The sequence below is a fragment of the Sebastes umbrosus genome, chromosome 12 (genome assembly GCF_015220745.1).
Source record: "Sebastes umbrosus isolate fSebUmb1 chromosome 12, fSebUmb1.pri, whole genome shotgun sequence".
Taxonomy (NCBI): Eukaryota; Metazoa; Chordata; class Actinopteri; order Perciformes; family Sebastidae; genus Sebastes; species Sebastes umbrosus.
Genome location: NC_051280.1, coordinates 25,785,353 through 25,805,049, shown reverse-complemented (window position 1 = coordinate 25,805,049; position 19,697 = coordinate 25,785,353). Strand labels below are relative to the sequence as shown.

General features: G+C 41.6%; 1 protein-coding gene and 1 long non-coding RNA gene across 3 annotated transcripts in view; one reads left to right on the top strand and one right to left on the bottom strand.

Annotated features, from left to right (window-relative positions):
- Window positions 1–19,697, top strand: part of LOC119498544 — a 192,966-nt gene that overhangs the window by 45,902 nt on the left and 127,367 nt on the right. For both annotated transcript variants that reach the window (XR_005209127.1, XR_005209126.1), the window contains exon 2: window positions 8,674–8,751. This is a non-coding gene — a long non-coding RNA (uncharacterized LOC119498544). The remainder of the gene's footprint in view (window positions 1–8,673; window positions 8,752–19,697) is intronic.
- Window positions 1–19,697, bottom strand: part of LOC119498543 (vertebrate ancient opsin-like) — a 75,427-nt gene that overhangs the window by 17,081 nt on the left and 38,649 nt on the right. The window contains exon 3 of the mRNA XM_037787497.1: window positions 5,199–5,432. Within this exon, the coding sequence (XP_037643425.1) occupies window positions 5,199–5,432 (234 nt within the window). The remainder of the gene's footprint in view (window positions 1–5,198; window positions 5,433–19,697) is intronic.

Below are 19,697 nucleotides of genomic sequence, written 5' to 3'. Positions count from 1 at the left end.
AAGTGCAAAGTTTTAGGAGTTAAGTTCCAGACCTCTGCACATCCAAAATATAAATCCTAAATCAAAGTAAGAGGCATTGAATGAAATGATAAGGCGTTCAGGCTGTGAAAGTAATATTCTTGTCTGTGAACCAAGGACAAAAGTCACCTGCAGTTACCTTTCCTATTAATCATTTCATAATAGGTCTTAAGTTCTTGTGCCCATTTTAAAAATTCATACATTTTTATGAACACGGCTGTGTTGAATACTCGATTCTGATTGGTTAATCACGGCGTTATGGGGTCTGTAATTTCTTTATAACAGACCGTTTGTTATAGGCACAGCTCTGATCTCGGACTTTGGCGGACCGTTTTTTGTGTCAAAATAGTGATTTCTTAAGTAAGTAGCTGTGTAATAAGCGGGATAATGTAGAGCTAGCGGGTCATTGTTGTGAAAGAATCCCCTTCAAAAGACGTCTACTGAGAGCACCCAGGGGAATGCTCTGAGTATATATGGGAACATTTTCTGTTTCACAACTGACAACACTACAAGAGAATAAAGCTTATTTGGGTCTAAAAAAAACAACTCAAGACTTTTTACCCGATGACATCACAAGTTTGAGACTAAGTTCTCTGGTTTCTGGCTTTGAGAGAGAGGAGCTCATGTTCACAAATATGAATTAAACTTTACTGGGCCTTGGAAATAACAGGTGGTGCTCCCTTTAAATCTCACAAATGACTTTGGCCTCCTTTACAGAGGAGTTACTCTTACAAATTGTGCGACAACTGAGAAACTTAAAACATCAGGTACACACAACGCATCGTTAATGTCAGAGTGAACGCAGTCGTAAGCTTATTGCACTCTTTTATAGGTTGGATGTTAGAAATCCTTCAACAAATAATAAGATGCTGTGAAACAAAAACGTTTGAAGGGACACAAAGAAAGTTTAACTCAATTTTCAACCAGGCTTTTATTTTCCTAGTTTTTCTATGATGTCGACAGATTATGTTCAAATTTCAGTTCTTCCCTATAGAGCTCAGTGCTGCTCTCCAAAAACCCACCCAGAGAGAGAGGACAATCTCCCGCAGTCAAACCCCAAATCCAATTTCTGATTAACAATTGCTAAAAAAGCTGCAGCATAAGGTAGCTGACAAGTACTGTTGACTTGTTTAAGCATGCTGATGCTGCGTTCGTGTCACATGTTCTGTAAATACAATCTGTCGACGGGCAAAATTGTTCGTGTCAACTTCCCTGTGGGAATTACAAGTAGGATCTGTGGACATTTTTTGCAGCTGCTGTTATCACACACAGCTGGGAAAGTGGCTGTATAAACACGGTTAGAAAGCTCACAGTAGCTGTATATCCACTCACATTGGCAAGTCATTATAGAAATAATTACTGTAGTGAATTTGTTTGGTTTAATATTCATAAATGATTGGCGTTCCGATGATTAATGCATGCTTTAACACTAAAGCAAAACAAACCTGAATTTAACACAAAGGCAGCGAGCAAAGTTGATAAGGAAGTGTATAAACAAAAGGGCCGGATTAACCCGCAAGAGGACCCCGGGGCCTCTCCATTGCTCCCCTCTGTACATTATATATGAGTCAGTAAATAATGGCCTGTTCAGACTTGGTGTTAACTTGCGTCCTGATTGATCCGATCACAAGTGGATAGCTTTAAGTACGTCTGTTCACATCTGGCATTAGAATGCATCTCCACTCTCCAGTGACCACTTGTGATCCGATCTCACTTCCCCGCTCTATATGCAAATAAACATGTAGGAAACACACGGCCAATACAGCAGACATTGTGAACGTAATATTACAGGAATGTAAGTAGTAATATTATACATATTCGTGAATTCTGGTGCTTTTTATTAACATCAAAATAAAAGGTTATTGTACCGGTGGTCCATGCCGCCGACACCGCTGCCATTGCCAGGCAACAGCGGGATACAGAGCTTCAGAGTCGGAAAAACAACGACCAATCTCCGACAGTATGATAATAATGCACTTTGCGTGCCTAGTCATATAGTAGATTATGTAGCCTATAGATAAGATATATTTTGATAAAATACAGTTGTACCGACAGAATACAGTAGAGCATAGAGGCTGTTTCCATGCCATGAGGCAGAGTAGGCTCCAGTCTGTCTGTTTATTCACATGAGAAGCGCAGTGAGACCTCGGATCTCAGCGGGACGTCAAGTTGAGTAGGCGTTCCTTCAAAATGGCCCACACTGCTAAAAGAATGTGGTCATATGTGGCCCAGATCACCTCTGAATGTGGTCTGAAAGATCAGATCTCAATGTGTCTCGAGTGCGTTCACACCTGTACTTAGAGCTGTCCACTCAGGACGCATGTTAATACCTTGTCTGAACAGGGCCAATGATTTATTTGTGGTAATTTGACATCTTTTTTAGGAATATGCAACAAAACGGGGCAACAAAATTAGGCGGGTGTCAATTTCAAGCCCTTATTGTCGTAGTTTATATTGTGCTTTTATAGGGTAGAGTATTCCCAAACAATTATTGAGTTAATCATATTATCACAAACTAATTTTCACAGAGTGAACCTGAAGCCCTCAGGCCCCCAAAGGAAGTGGCTCCCAACCCTTTTTGGCTTGTGACCCCTTTTAAATGAAGGAAAGTGCAACACCTAATCACAGGTTATTGCCTCAATTTGGTCTTGAGAACAATTAAACCAAAGAGTGATTTTTTTCCCTCAATACTTTTCTCCATTTGAATGATTTTTAGAGGCCTGAAGAGGTCAAATTATCCAGAATTTCACAACAAAACACACAAAAGTAATTTTATGTAATGGTAATTTTTTTTTAATCAACCGGTGTCCCCTAAGATTTATCTTAACCCCCACGTTGAGTAAGGGTCTAGGGCCCCGGGGCAGTTGCCCACTTGCTAATCCGGCTTTGGTAAACAGTTTAAATCAGGTATTACATGAGAGATTAAAGCTAATGTTGTGATAAATAATTAATCAAATTATTAACAAACGAAATATCGCTTTCGGGACTCAATTGTTCTAGCTGCTCCAGTAGTGGACTGTAGCTACTAAGTTTAAATCTCTACCGTGATTTAAACACTATTAATAAGCATGATAGAAAACACCAGGGAATCGAGACCTATAGTTAAAAGTAACTGGAATAATCCATTAAACAATACCTGCCCTCTAAGCATATTATTCTGGGGCAAAGCTGCATCTGTGCTCCTACTGGGTAGGCAATATGTCTCATTAAATCTGATTTGAATTCACCAAAGGCCTTTGCTAAAGATAGCCTAATCTAATTTTAAGGGAAGAGAATCTCGGATCCATTTCAGCGACTGTTCTGGACTCTTTGTGTCTCGGATGAACCTGAAATTACTAAATAAGAAGGCTCCAACTGAATGATTCAACAAACTCATGCTGGTTTGTTTCTGCGGATTAAATTAATTAACACAAACACAAAGACAGAGTTGCACAATAAATGTGACACTACTTTAAAGGTCTGCTGTGATTAATTATTTGCATACAAAGTCTTTGTGTCCCCTGGTCCTTAATCAATAATTCAGTAGTATGTATATCTACTTTATATTCAGATGAGGTTCTCCACATGTCGGCCACTAGTGGCATGACACGAGGATTGACTGATGAAACAAGTCTGATGTTGGAGTTCGCTTCCCAACCCTGATCGCCTTTTGCTTTCATCCTGTCTCCTGTCTCCTGTCTCTCTGGCCCGCCAGCCAAAGAAGCACGAGCATGCTGTTTTACATGGGGATATGTGCCAGACTATTTCTTGGATGGGAGCGGTAACTTCCTGGAGTCTCCACTTGTTGCTTAGCTAAACTAACCGAAACTAACCTGATTCAAGCATCACATATTAGGGGAAAGCGCAAATGGAGACAAAATGTTCAGCAGTTTTAGTGCAATTAGTAATAAACCCAATGTGAAATGACCTAAGAGAGTCACGCGACATGCACTCATTGTGTCAGCTTTATTTATCTCCACACGGGCAACTTAAAACTAAATATGACAAAGTAGTAGAGCAAGTAAACATAATACCAGTCCCAGGCCACGTCTAACAACACGCTCCCAATTAAACATAATAACTCCCCGAGTGATTCATCATATTGTCTAAAGTGGGCACGGGCCAAGGTTAATTGAGACCAACTGTGAGACTAATTATCAACACTTGAGACGATGGGTTCCTTCATGACATTGCAAAGACCCCCTCTGGTTTGACAAACAGCCAGTAAGTACCAGGAATTGGGTTAAAATCACATGAAAGGCTCGGGTTAGGTGATTACAGAGTATATTAGATTTGTCCATTGTGGCCTGAGATTTACCGGCATGAACATGGCAGGACCTCACTCCTCTCTCTTCTTATTGAATTGTTGATGTCATTGGATAGCTGGATATTGGACCCTGTGATGCTGCTTGGTATAACCTTGCACGGCACGAAATCACGGGATCAAAGTCACACGAAAATCCATCTTGTCAGGCTTCAAGTAATGCGTTTGTGTCCAGCTTAACGGACCAATAGGCATCCTGTGAGGAGCTAGTGCAGCTACGGGTCTTGGCTTAGGTGTGTGAAACCCGGTGAGACCATAGCGTAAGACAAAACGGAAAGGTGACCGTTTGTTCTAAACAACAATGGCAGCTCCTTGAGAGGTTAGCGTAGATGCTGCAATAGCATCTGTTATATCAGAAGTGCAGAGTATTTCTTCATTGAAAGAAGAGCAAAGAACGGCACTGAACATGTTAAGTACGGCGAGGTTTTCGCCTTCAGTTAGTTTTGCTTTCATTAGTTTGATTAACAGATGGTTCATACAAAATCACCTGCCAAGTATTTTTTGAAAGTGCCTGCCCTTTTCCAAACAGTTTCCAATGACGGCTTCTCAGATGGTTCTGTGTAACAAACCATCTGACAGGGTCAGGTTACACTTTTTTCTCAGGTTTCTTTTTCCTCAAATCTGAAACAAATAGCTCGATTCAAAATGTAGAAACCCATCTTCTTATTCATCATCCATACACAGGTACATCATTCAGATTATTCAGTGTCAAGAAGGCACTTGAATAACATCGGATGGGAATACAAAACAATGACTCATTTCCATTATATAAAACCACCGTGAAAAACAATCCAAGACGACCTCCGCCTGCAGCAGCCAAAGATAAAAGACTATGACCCCCAGCAGCCACAGCCCTCCCTCCCTCCCCCACTCTCACCTGTTTATTCATGAAGACATAGATGACTGGGTTGATGACCGTGCTCGTCTTGGCCAGGACCGAGGGGACGATGCTGACCACGGGCGTGACCAGGCCCGGCGGCCCGAAGGTGGCCAGCAGGGCCATGATGCCGTACGGCAGCCAGCACAAGAGGTAGCAGATCACCATGATCACCACCATGAATAACACGCGCTGCTCACGCTTCCTGCTCGTCGATATATTGATACCGCTCACCTGGAGACAGAGAGAGAGAAAGAGAGCGTCGATGAGCCAGCAATGATTAAGTGTGCTCAGACATAAAGGTTTTTGACGTTTGCTGCCATCCGCTTTTCCCCTATGGGAGAGAGAGAAGTATGAAGAGGAGGAGAGGAGTCCAGGAAATAAAATGTGACAGATTAGAGAGCAGGTCAGACAGGTTGAAGTACGAGATTGAAATTGTATAGAGAGGCACAGAGAGCGGGAAACAGACTGAAGAGGAGGCAGCGAAACTCATGTCTGATGGTGAGGAGACAGAGGCAATAGAAGAAGAAAATAACACTTTGTTATCCCTGCTCATTTGATCTAATACGAATCTCAAACATAAATATTAAGTGGTGCAAATATAGACAAACGCACACATTCATTTTTTTGACGAAAACACAGTCTTGTTCTCACAAATTAAAAGACAATTCAAGGTTATTACAACTTGGGTTTTATTTTTGTAATTTATTTTTTTGTAATTTTCACTTTCCCCTGCTGTTTGCTGTCTAGCAGGTGATAATGCTTTGTTGATAATTATAGCCTCTACAAGAAATGCCTGTTTTTCTCTTTCACACTTGCTTGAGGAAGAAACATTGCTTTGACAAAAGTGAAAGAAAAATAAACTATTTATTTGGATCCTAATGTTATGTTCACACCAAGAGGGAAGCGGATTTCCGACTCGCTTTACTCGCGCGAGTTGGACCGCCGGGATCAATTTGTGTTCGTATGTGTTGCTCGCTCTCAACGTGCTGGAGAGGAGAAGGGGCTAGTCTCCACAAATACCAACAGCAACTTTTCTTTCCGCCATTTCCTCCATCAACCATGAAAGAAATAACCACTTCTGCTGCTTTGTACATGTTGTGGAAGTCCCAGATAACATCATCCAGCGGCAAGCTGTATTCACATACAGTGCCATTGCACTGACTGTATCTTGCAAGCCACACGTTGCCACTGCGGTATGAACCCAAAATAAACCGATCATGCTGTGATTTAATTGCAATAAACGGATCAAAATGATGCTGAACTAACTACATAATGATGTTGATTTGTAAAAAATCTTAATTCATGCTTTGTCAAGTGTGTCTGCAAGACGACAAGCAAACAACGTTTAAAATGCTTGTTTTCTGAATGGAGTTTGGATCGATCAGTGCCAGGCTATGCTTACATTGCAGCTGCTCCATCAAAACTCAACATAAAATCGTCAAGGCATAAATACGGCAGCAACGTTGTTGTTTATACCATACAGACAGTCTGTGGTTTATACATTTATACATATAATGTCATCCGGTCTCTGTACAAATATGAGATACTATGGTAGCTCTGGGTGCCTGCAAATTGCGACAATAAGTTTGCCCTCTATCTCTGATTCAACGACGTCAGGACGTCAGTGACGACAGCAGGAGAATCTCAACGCTGATAGGCTTGCTCCAGGTGAAAAATGTCAACTCACGCAAATAGGCGAATGAGCGAATTTCGTGTTTTCGCATCGCGTCATTTGCGCCGTTCGAATTTGCCTCTTTGCATTGACTTTGAATGTAATCGCTCCGCACAAAAAGTTCGTAGAAAATACACTTATGGAGAGTTAGATGAGAAGATTGAGACTATTCTCATATTTGTTTGTTAAATGTTAGTAGTACAGCCGGTCACCTTGACGTGGGCAAACTTGCAAACTGACAAACACCTTCACCCTCCACAAACTTGAGCAGTCTCCATGTGTATCTCTGCCTGACGGCTTCATGTCGGCAGCTGTCACTCAACTTCATCTCCATGGAGACGCACACCAACAGGGTGCCACTTTAAAAAATGTCTCCTGCTGTGGCAGCTCTTCTTTTCTTTTTTGGTAAGGCAGGTGAAGTGATGATATTCTTAGAAAGTATATACAGTATACTATGCAAATAGTTGCACACATACAAGTAGTAGGGGTGGGAAAAAAAAGTTGATTCACCTACAGTATGTATTGCGTTTTTTTTTAAAATTTATTTTGAAATAGATTTTTTAATGCCATAATCGATATATTTGCTTCATTTGAGTCTATGTGGAGGTAGAGGGAAGTTACCGCTTTTAATGTTATTTTGTCGCTCACTCAAAACAGTAGCCGGCTGGTCGTAGCGAGCAGAAACCAGCAGATATGATATATTTGACGTCAGGACATTTCTGACTACATACATGCTGAAAATCTAATATTTTAATGTATTAATTTAGATATTTTCCAAAGTAAAAGTCCTTAGAAGTGTATGATTCAACTTTTCCCCATGGTGTAGAGTTTAAAAAGTTAAATCGTAATATCGAATCGCAATACTTGTAGATCTGCAATACTTAAAAATTGCAATACATATCAAATCGGCACCCGAGTATCGTGATAGTATAGAATCGGGAGATATGTGTATCGTCCCAGCCCTATAAATTAGTCAGGCAGAAAAACGACATGACTCTCTCTCTCTCTGTCTCTCTCTCTCTCTCTCTCTCTCTCTCTCTCTGTCTGCTTAATGAAACCGCCATATTTGCATAAGTCTCCTCTATATGTAGATATTTCCATTTTAGCTCACGCTAAATTCACGGTGTATACTTGTTTATGCATGCTGTAAGGGTCTGTAAAATATGATACAGTGTGTTCAGGTGCTCTTCATTTCACATTCTACTGACCATGCTGTAAACTCACCTGTGCTGTCACTCACCCTGCTGCATTTGCATGAATATATATACGAGTTAATATAGCAGTCAGCTTTCAGCAGGCAGACAGAGTGTTTGCATTACTGCCACAATATGACAGAGAACAAATAAATGTTTTTCCATTGTGGCTCATCAAGCCATGCCAGTGATTGACAGACTCTTTACATTTAGCTCCTTTACCACCAGGAGGCTTCCACAACTCTGGGGATTTATAGTGTGTTCATACAAAACATGTTTTGTGTGTTTACTCTCTTAGATTACTTTATGTCAGGCAAACTGTGTCATGGTTTGTCAGGTGCTACCAGCTTAGTATTTAGTTTTTTTAAAAACAATGGGTCCTTGATTTCAGACAGAGGTAGACATAAGCAGGCTTTTCATTTCTAGCAAACACATTTTCCCGTCATCTTGATAAGGGAAAATAAGTAAGATCAGACTGTTATTTCGTTCTAACATAACCCAGTTTGACTGCACACCTTTCTTGGATAAGCCAGATGTATGGTGGTTATGACATTTGTGCTTTATTAGTCATATATTCAAACAGTATGTTTATTATTTTATGTTATAGGAGAAAAGGTGTTAAGGATGAGGACCAATAAGGAGCAGGACTGAGACCTGTCCTGAGACCAGGACCTGTTTCAACAAGGTAGGGAAATACTACACAATGGATGTGTCGTGGACATGGCTTTTTTTTTTTAAAGGTGCTAAATTTGAAGTTCAGCGCATTAATATAGCAGCAAACAACTATTTGCTACAACTATTTGAATGAAGCCTCTCTCCCTCTGTGTGTGTTGTAATCCGAGCTTCTCTGTGTTTTGTTTACGTAGCCGGTCTGGCCGCGCATGCATTTCAGTGCTCTGAATTTTGCATATAGCACCTTCAATGTAACCTGTAACCCTACAAAATAATGTAGTATAAATGCTCCGAGGCCTTGGAAATAAAACCACATTAGCATTACCACTGTAGGTAGTAAGCTAGTTAGCTGGACATGCTAACATCTGCATCTTTTGTTAGAGCCACGAACGCACTGTTTATTCCGTTCTATACACTTTTGCTCTTTTTAGTTTTGGAAAGAAGCTCTTTATATACCAGGTATCCCTCTTACCCTCATACAAAATGCTTCCAAAAAAACAAAAAAAACATCCTAAGCTTGACAGACCTGCTGGGCCCAGTTACAGTTGCTAAGCTATGATTTGGAGGAGGATTGAGGAAGGGGTTTAGTGAACAGTCAATTATGGCAAAGAGCGGAGATAAGTCAATCACACTGACGCCAGTGGGACTAACTGAATTTGTTTTGACTCCCTCTGCCATGAAATCTCAAACTTGGCAGGACAACAGCAGGAAAATAGTCCAATAAACAAACTCCAGAGGAAACATTTTTTGGCTGGTTTGCTTGAAAGAGGCCAGTATGAACCCAAACAAACCAAATACAAAAATAACTTGAGATTCCAACAACAGCGAGTATGTCCATAAACTGCTACATATCCTTCCAAGAGCTCAGAGACAGTTCAGTGCCGTCTGTATATAGGTCTCCTGATTTATCGAGTACGCTTACAAGTCGAAGTTTAACTAACAAATTATCTCTCAAATATTAAGAAAACATGTTGTTTGATACTCTGCCAGGGAATGATTATCAGTCTTTAAATATAAAAATTAACCATAGTGTTATTGACAAAGTGCAGTCTACACAATTCCTGGGTGTACAGCTCGATGAGTCTCTATCTTGGAAAGAAACAGATCAGCACAGTTTCTACTAAAATTGTAAAAAGTGTTGGTATTTTGTGAAAAGTCCAACATATGATGAACACTGAGGTTGCCACTTTCTTATACTTTTCTTTGGTTTATCCATATATATATTACTGTAACTCAGTCTGGGCGAGTACTCATCCCACTAAACTCGTCCTTATTTTTCATCTACAGAAACAAGCATTAAGAACTTTTAACTGTGTACATCAAACTCATTCATCTCAACCGTTGTTTTTCCAGTCCGACATCTTTAAACAAGACCCATCCCTCATATTATCATGAAAAGTATTCCTTTAATCAACTCCAATTAACTCCAACTCCAATAAATTCCACAATTATTCGACTCGCATAACTACAAACTCAGACCTCCTATATGTCAAACATCTCAGTTAGTTTAATTCACCGAGGTTCAGTGATATGGAACGCTCTGCCTTCTCATATTTTAAAGTTGGCAACACAACACTTTAAGAAAACCGTTGAAGGTTTGTTTTTATCTCCCCAATGTTTTCCTTACGGATTATCTCTGTAAATTGATTACCAGTTAGGAGTTTTTACTGATGATATAACAATGAGAAACTTAATTCTATTTCATCACTTTGTTTTCTTGCATATATGGATGTTTCCTAGTGTGAGTAATCTAATCCTTTTTTTTCCTTCTTCTCTCTCTTTTTACCATCCCTTTTTAATATTTTATTCTCTTTTTATAATTGATTAAGGTGTGCACTGGAGAGTTGTTTCTGCACCTCTCCATCACATTTGTTGTTGTTTATGTAATATCAACCTAACCTTATATGTGTAAACAAATTAAATCTAAAATCTAAGGATCACCTGTCATTTTGACTCAGGAAAGTTTCGGTTTGACTGCCAGTTTGGCTCCGTTCCCACCATTTAGACTTTCTCACTTTGTCAGCTCTGCAGAATAGGTGGGTAATAGCTTCAATCTTGGCTCTGATTAAATAAATGAAGTGGCAGAGATCACAGACAAATTGAGGAAAGGGAGAGTAAGTGCTGAATGATTGCAATCATAGGGCCGGGTGGCTGGTGAGAGGATAGCTTACTAATTGACCGCCCTCACAAAGAAACTGTTTCATATGCTAAACAGCCATTCATTCCCTGAAGCCGTATATAATTAATATTTATGTGCGGTGTCCAACGTCACGGCACAAATTTGTTGCAGCCTTTTGTCAAAGCGACAGGACTACAAGCTCGGTAATGAGCATCAAAATAACATGAGGTTTTGATGATGGACAACATGATGCGTTTGCACTAAGCAGGCAGTGAACCGAGAACAGCAGCTCCTTTCTTTTTAGCTCTGTGTCATGACAGTTTGAAATAGAGTTGTAGATTTTTGGCAGTAGTCCAACGCGAAGCAGATGCACGCAGAGAGTGATTGGGAAAGAATCTGTCAGGAACTGTTTGACAGGAAATGTTTGTCAAGAGAGAATATCTTCACAGCACATCACAGACTTAATTAAATATCCGACGGCTAATTTTCCCTCCGCGACGACAGAAGGAGCATTGTCTCCTCTTGAGTCCCTGGCGGGCTGTCAGTTATTCAGACAGATCATCTGGCCAGTGTGCTGCGATGTTGAAGAGAGTTTTGAACCAAACTGCCTGGAAATAGAATAAAGTTTAAGTTGTTGGTACATGAAGTGGCTTTGTGATTTCACCATGTGTGTCTGATGTGCGTCTACTATGTCCATATTCGTAGTTTTTTTGTCTGGCACACGTACAGGTACATTTTTATATTGCAAATGTACAGTGTATAAGTGTGTGTTCGTGAGTCCCCACCAGAAAAAAAACGGTGTTCCAAGACTTTAAAGGGCCTATGTCAGTGTTTTTTTTGTCAGTGACAAGTGACCTCTTGGTGTGAATAATGACATTACCAGGAATCAACCTCTGGGGTCTGAGAAGTGAAGCCAATGCTGAAGTGTCTTAAACTTGCATTCTTTCTAATAGCCAGCAGGGGGCGACTCCTCTGGTTGCAAAAAGAACTCCGATTGTATAGAAGTCTATAAGAAAATGAGCCTACTTCTCACTTGATTTATTACCTCAGTAAACATTGTAAACATGAGTTTATGGTCTCAACCGCTAGTTTCAAGTCTTCTTCAACACAGCCTGATGTTCATTTAGTAAATTATAGTCCCATTTAGAGTCAAATAGACCGTAAAACAGGGTATATTTTAGGGCGTAGCTGCCTTGTGATTGACAGGTTGCTACCACGACGTTGTCCGGTCTGGGAGTTGAAAGTGTTGTCGACTTTGTTTTCAGTTTGTTTTCAGTTCAGGAAAGTTAATTGTAACATTTTGGTCGACTAAAAATGCGTTTCGTTGTATTTAGCTCCACCCTCTACGGTCACTTCTGGTTGCAAAAAAACAAGATGGCGACGGCCAAAATGCCGAATTCGAGGCTTCAAAATGATAGTCAACAAACTAATGGGTGACATCACATTGACTACGTCTACTTCTTATATACAGTCTATGGACAGAACTCGAACAGTCAATGTTGTTGTTTTTTTTAAAATCATGACTATGATCATGTGGTGATCAGGGTGAAATAATAGTTTCACTGTGAATGAGAAATAACCATTACATACTATATATTATATAAAATGTATGGCAGGTGGATGAATTACAGTGGTGAAGATAGTGAAAATGACTGGTTCAGTACCTGGATGGCCTGAGGGAAGAAACTCCTCCTCATCCTCTCTGTGTTTTGGCCTTCAGGCAACGGTAGCGCCGTCCTGACCGCAGCAGAAAGAAGAGTCTGTTGTCGAAGGGATTGAGGTCTTTTATGATCCTCTCAGCTCTCGCCCTGCACCTCCTAGTGTAAATGGCTCGGAGGGCTGAGAGTTCACATCGTATGGTGCATTCAGCTGACCGCACCACCCCTCTACAGGGCCAGGTAGTCCCTCTTAGTGCTGTTCCCAGAATTGTGGCCAAGCTGCTCACTCTACTCAATGTGTAAAGTTCCCATCACGTACTACTTGTGTTCCCTGCTGGCCCACATGATGGACATGAAAATAGTACCTTCTATCAGACCTAACGATAATAACCTTAATGATTTGAGTGTGTGCGTTGTAACAGTTTTACAGCTGTTTCCCTTGTGCTGATTCCCAGTGTGTTATGCAATCAGACCATGTGTTATTATAGTGGGATTATTTCTGATGCATTCTGGGTGTTCTGGGACAGTGTTAATGCCTCCGCGCCGGGGACAGACGTGGCTGGAGGCATCATGTTTTAGGGTTCTCCGTCCGTCCGTCCCATTCTCATAAACGTGATATCTCAGGAACACCCGGAGGGAATTTCCTAAATTTGGCACAAACGTCCACTTGGACTCAAGGATGAGATGATTAGATTTTGGTGGTCAAAGGTCAAGGTCACTGGGACCTTACGTCTGTACCATTCTCGTGAACGTAATATTTCAGGAACGCCTGGAGGGAATTTCTTCAAATTTGGCACAAACATCCACTTAGACTCAAGTATTGTGATGACATTTTGGACAGACATGGATGTAAACTGGAACTTGACTGGTTGGTGAAGGCATCCAACCGTGAGGCGGTGATTTTAGTTTTATCGCAAAACACACACACAACCTAAAATATTAGAAGATATTGGCAGATGTAGCATGGCCAGCTGTAGAGGAAACTGCTGTTTTAGGGGTGGCTGTGGCTAAGAGGTCAAGTGGATCGCCCACCAATCGGAAGGTTGGGGGTTCAATCCCTGGTTCCTCCAGTCTACATGTCGAAGTGTCCTTGAGCAAGAGACTTAACCCCAAATTGCTCCCAAAGGCTGTGCCATTGGTGTGTGAATGAGTAGTTAGATAAGGTTGGCACCTTGCATGGCAGTCATCAGTGTATGAATGTGTGTGTGAATGGGTGAATGCTGTGTAAAGCACTTTGAGTAGTTGGAAGAATAGATGCAAGTCCATTTACCATTTAGAAAGACGGCAGCACCAGTTAGTGCAAGGTCTGACTCTGCTGTGATAAGTCTGATATGCGAGTACAAAATAAACTCCTTAAATATCAGATCAAGGGGGCAACAATGCTGCTAAAAACAATGTCACCAGCTAACCCCTTTGTTTATTGTACAATGCTGCCTTTAGAAGACTATGTGAGTGCCTGAACAGGAAAGATGTGTTTGACAGTGTGTTTTGTGTTCTGCCTAAACACTTGGATGTGTGTGTTTTCTTCTACACCGACTTTTTGCTCCTTCGGATGACACTGAAGTTGACATTAAGAACCTGCTTTCAATATGTGTCTGTCATGTCGTCTCCGTGGGAGAAGAGACAGTCACTCTGTGGCCTTGTGCTGTCACACTGACATCTACTGTAGACATTTTCCTGTCTGTAGGCAAAGCCATCTATTCTAATCACAGCATGTCACATGCAAGAGGGTGAATAATGGTGTGTGAAGCGAGGGGGACGGGTAAACTGTGTGCTGTGTCACTTGAGGAATCTGACAGTTACACTTTACTGTAGGCATTTAGCTGTCCATGTCATGCTCAGAAGAGGAACTTACAATAAGTGAATGGCAGAATCGGTTCTTGTACAAGCCTTTACAGCCTCGTTGTGTATACTCGCGCTCATGCGATCGTGGTGTAGTTCGTTTATAGCCTAACGTTAGCTTTTTACTTTTGGCGATTACTTTCACCCTTCAGAAATCATCAAAGGGATGTTCTTTATGGAGATTATCTTGCTGAACAAAACGTGTAAGTATCATAAACGTTTGTTTATTTTCTGCAATTATCCAAAACCCAACTAGAGTTAATCCCATTGACTTTTTATCGAGGGAACCAGGACGATGCTAACATCCTTGTTGGCCTACAAAAATACGCCAAAAGAAGTGATGACCAGGTCGTCTGACGGAGGGGAACGTAGCCGGTTGTGGCAGATTTACTGGATGGGCTGCACGGTTCGGGCCGCAGCTCCATTATTAACAGCCTTGTTCAAGGAGGGAATAGTAGAAGGACATGCAAGAATTGGGGGAATGATTGATGAGTTTCAGTTTAAAAGAATATTTCAGCAGCCTGTCTGCAGTTGGTGTTGCAGTGGTCAAGGCGGGAGATGATTAAAGTTTGAGCAAAGAGCCGAGGCCTGGGTGAGGAAAGCTCAGATCTGATGGATTTTTTTGGCAGAGCGAACCCCCATACTTGGGTTTGTGACTGCATTGTGGGCTTTATATGACAGTTCCATGTCTAGAATCAAGTCAGAGCCCCTGCAGGCTTTAGGCAGGAGTTGTTACGATGGAAAGGTCTAGTGGAGGGGGTGGAAATGCCGCCGAGTCCTAACATCCATCCTATCCATTTTTTTTATCGCAAAGGAGCGCCTCACTTCCCAGCATTGGATACTTGATGAGCTAGACACTAGACATCTGATTGGACAAACTCTTTCCCTTGTGGGCTGATGCTCCAGGCTTTCAAACCAAAACCAAAATGGCTGCTCATTTGGAAACTTTCTTCTCTTATATCACCAAAATAGTTCATCGAAATGTGTTTCTGAAAACATTTTATACAGTTGCTAAATCTGTCTTTATTTTGGATCGACAACGGTTACTTTAAAAGTTATCGGGAGTTTCAAGAGGCGAAGAGTCCCGCCGGACGCCCTGATTTGCATAAAGTAGCTTAGACCTCAACTTTATGCAAATGAGGTGCCTTGAATGATATACCTTAAATAAGGTCTGGGGTTAACACTTGAGGTACTTATCCATAGTCAGTGTATAACCTACAGTAGATGATTGCGGCGCGCCCCCAGTTAGGAGAAACAGCCAGGAGTTACCGCACGAAAACAAAGCAATGTATTGCTGTGGACGGGGCCGGCAGCAAAACGTATTTTAACCACCTAAAAGAAATAAATATCCGTTTAAGTGTACGCTAAATTTAGATTGTTTTCACCGCTTTATCTTGCCATCAGACAGCCCTTCCCACGGGGAACTGAACTGAAAGTGAAACTTATCTATGCTCTCTTCAAAGCAGCCAGACTCCGTTGACAAAAACAGTATAGATACGTTTCACTTTCAGTTCAGTTCCCTGTCAGAAAATATTCTAAACATAGCGTACACTTTAACTGATGTTGATTTTTTTTTGGTGGACCTTTCTTTAGATGGCTAAAAAAAATTTAAAAGGTTTTGCTGCTGCCCCCATCCAGAGCAGTACATTGCTCTGCTTTCGTGTCGGCACTCACGCCTATTTCTCTAAACTGGGGGCGTCCCAGCCATCATCTACTTTAGGTAATACACTGACTATGGAAAAGTAGCTCATACAACCCCACTTCAACAAACCCGAACTATCCCTTTAATATTGGTGAAAGAGCTGCAAGCGGATTAACAGACTCTGAACCAGCATTGTTTTCTTCCAGTCAAATACGATTTGAGATTGCAATTGTATTATATTATGCTACTATGATTGCCTTTTAATAATCTGACCTACTCTAATAACCTTGGTTGAGGTGGTATATTTTTAACTTTTGAGTTGAGTGTTTGGTTGGTTTATTTGATACCAGTCCAGCAGTGTGAAGTCCCCAGCGTGGAGGATAAGTCACCTCCAGCATGTTCCAAACACACATAAAATTGGTCTGCAGGTGGATGGAGGAGACAGGCTGACAGCGGTGCTCAGGGAAGGCAGAAATAAATCAAAACACAATTCTCGACTGTTTCCATTTCAGAAACCGCTCTGACAAGAACTGTAGAGTCACCACATAACAAACTTTGTTTCCACACAAAGTTATGTTTCTGCTTTGTTATCAGCTCGCCGCTCTCCCAGTTTCATCTGTTCAAGTCCAGATGTTACTGTAAAAAAAAGTCTTTCTGTTCATTCGCTCATATCTATAATTGTATCATGAAAAAGCAGATTGAAGCAAAACAATGATAACATTCAACACAAAAGGGCTTCTTATTCAGTGAGTTACACGCAGATAACAGGAAAAAACGTGTTCATTATGACTGTCGGTGACCCAGAATTAAACCACCATCACACCAGATGCCCCCCATCCCTCCCCCCACACACACACATATTAGCACACTCTAAGTGTTCTTAATCAATCCACATAATCAGTTAATTTGGAGTTGTCAGGCTGGCTAACTGGATTACATGGAGGTAGCTTGCGGTTGCCAGACCGGCTGCTGAAAATCACCTAACGCCCTGGGAGGCCGGAGGCAGTCAGTACCTCCTGCGCCTTCCCCAGCTGCTGCCTGCCCTCCTTCCCGCCCGCAGCAGCACCAGACACTGGCTATTAGACTGTGAGATTAGTGGTGGTGGCGGCGGCGGCGATGCGACAGAAACCAGGCGGTATGAGCCAGACAGGGGAAGATGGAGATATAGCGGAGAGTAATGTTTGAGAGGTGAAAGGAGGAAAGAGTGGGACTGGTGCAGAAGAGAGAAATGAGAGAGAAGTGTTAGGAGATTTAAAAAATCCCAAAGGGGAGAAATGGAGGCATATAGGGAAGATATAAAGACAGAAGCCCCTTTCCTGCTTTTGTCTTTCTATCCTCATTTTGGACAAGTTTTGTGGGAGTTTGCCCAACGATGTAATCAGCAGGTGAGGCTTCCAGCTTGGCCAATGTTGAGTTGGCTGGAGAGAAACGTGCAGCAGCTGCAGATAAGTTTGCCAGTTAGACAAACATTCACACGAGGGCTGTCAAAAATTAGCATCCCTAGCATTTATGCAATCAATCTTTCGGAGGTTGTAGCAGGTTTTAAAGCTAGAGTGAAGATAATGACATTGTGTGAAACTTCGAAACCTAAGGAATCCATCGGTACCAACCATGTCATACTAGCTTGTCGCGGAGGAGGTTAAATAACGCTCCAAACTTGCGCAAGATTTTGGCGAGCAAAAACTGTCATGGCCATTTTCAAAGGGGTCCCTTGACCTCTGACCTCAAGATATGTGAATGAAAATGGGTTCTATGGGTACCCACGAGTCTCCCCTTTACAATCACATCCACTTCATGATAATCACATGCAGTTTGGGGCAGGTCATAGTCAAGTCAGCACACTGACACCCTGACAGCTGTTGTTGCCTGTTGGGCTGCAGTATGACTGAGCATATTTTTTTATGCTAAATGCAGTACCTGTGAGGGTTTCTGGACAATGTTTGTCGTTGTTTAGTGTTGTTAATTGATTTCCAATTATAAATATATACATACATTTGCATAAAGCAAACATATTTGCCCACTTCCATGTTGATAAGAGTATTAAATACTTGACAAATGTCCCTTTAAGGTACATTTTGAACAGATTAATTTGTGATTAAACGTGATTAATCATGAACAATCATGCCATGACAGCCCTAATTCACACACAACCTCAAAAGACATTGCTGTTATTTAAGTGCACTCTGTAAGCAAGCCTCCGACTGTCTTCTTAAAGCGCACTTATACCCTGAGACACCCTTCGGAAACGGAGACCCAAGCCAAACCATTTGAGTTAATTAGTCATCTACCGAGCCAGGAGAATCTTTTTGCGAGAATGCACCGTCAACGCTCGTGAAGCTCCTGGGAGAGGTGAGCTGGAACAGCTTTTGCGCACCACCTCAACAAGGAAAGAAAGATTAGAAGCAACTCTCCAAGTGGCTCTACTGTAAATTCTGACTCCCGTTATCACCCTCTATCTTTTACAGAAACTTTTTTTTCCTCATTTTCGAGTCTGTAAGTCAGCCGCATCTAACTTTGCGAGCCAAAAACTTATCTTGTGACTGTTGAACGTGACTAAAGTTATGTGAAGAGGAACAAAATAGGAGATATACGATCTGTTGCAGGCAACTCTCTCTTAAAAGTTGATTTAATGAGGTGGAAACTTGTAATGCGACAGCTTACTCATCCTCATAAAAAACGGATTCCTCATAACTGACTTCTTTATCTGATCATTTATTAAACACGAGCATATCATGTGTCACTATCAAAACACCACCCCCCCAACTTCTGGCTTCTGAAAGCCAGGGCTTTACAAGACCTACAGTAAGGGGATTGCAAATGTAATAAAAGTGGCTCGTTTTGTTTCAGGCGTCCCCCGTAATTGCTGAATATTCACGAGTTTAAAAAGCAAAAACCTTGTTGGCGTTCGTTTGGAATATTCCTCTGCCGTCGGCGGGGCTGTGACAGCTGAAACTTGCACCATGATATCAAAGCTAAGCCGGGATCCTGGCACCAGAACATGAACGCCTCAGAAAGCTACATCCTCACCAATCTGATCGCACTTTTCACCCTTCCATCATCTCTGCCAGAGGGGGGGGAAGTGCTGTCACAGAGACAAGACGTTCAACTAACGCCGAGAGTCACATTAAAACATGTCAGCGATTGTACGACTGACATGTCTCCTCTGAAATTACTTACTTGAAGTGGTTGAGAGAGGAGGGGGGTAGTTCTTGAAGCCAAACAGCTGTACACAACTCCAGTCTTATGCTGATGGTGCTGTGGGGCTCGCACACACATACTGTACAGCAATGGTTCTCAAAGTGGGGTCCGGGGACCCCCAGTGGCACTCTATCAGGGGGGCCGCAAAATGATTAGCTATAAATTATAAAATTGTGTTGTATAATTATAAAGTACATATCTACAGATATGGGAACCATTTGCGGCAATAAAAAAAAGCATATTGTGTCCATTACTATCACAACAAACCGTTCCTGATGCTGCTAAGCGTAGCTTAGCTTATTAGCCAGCTAGCTAGCTGACAAGCACAGAGAAACATTTGAGTCAGTCCACATCGTCAAGTGATGCTAAGCCCAAACCGGCTAAATTGAGAAAATATGAGGACGGTTATATCGAGTTTGGTTTTATTGAGAACAGCGACGGGAGACCAAAATGCGTCTTCAGGTGATAGCGAACAAGCCATGAAGCCAGCCAAGCTAAAG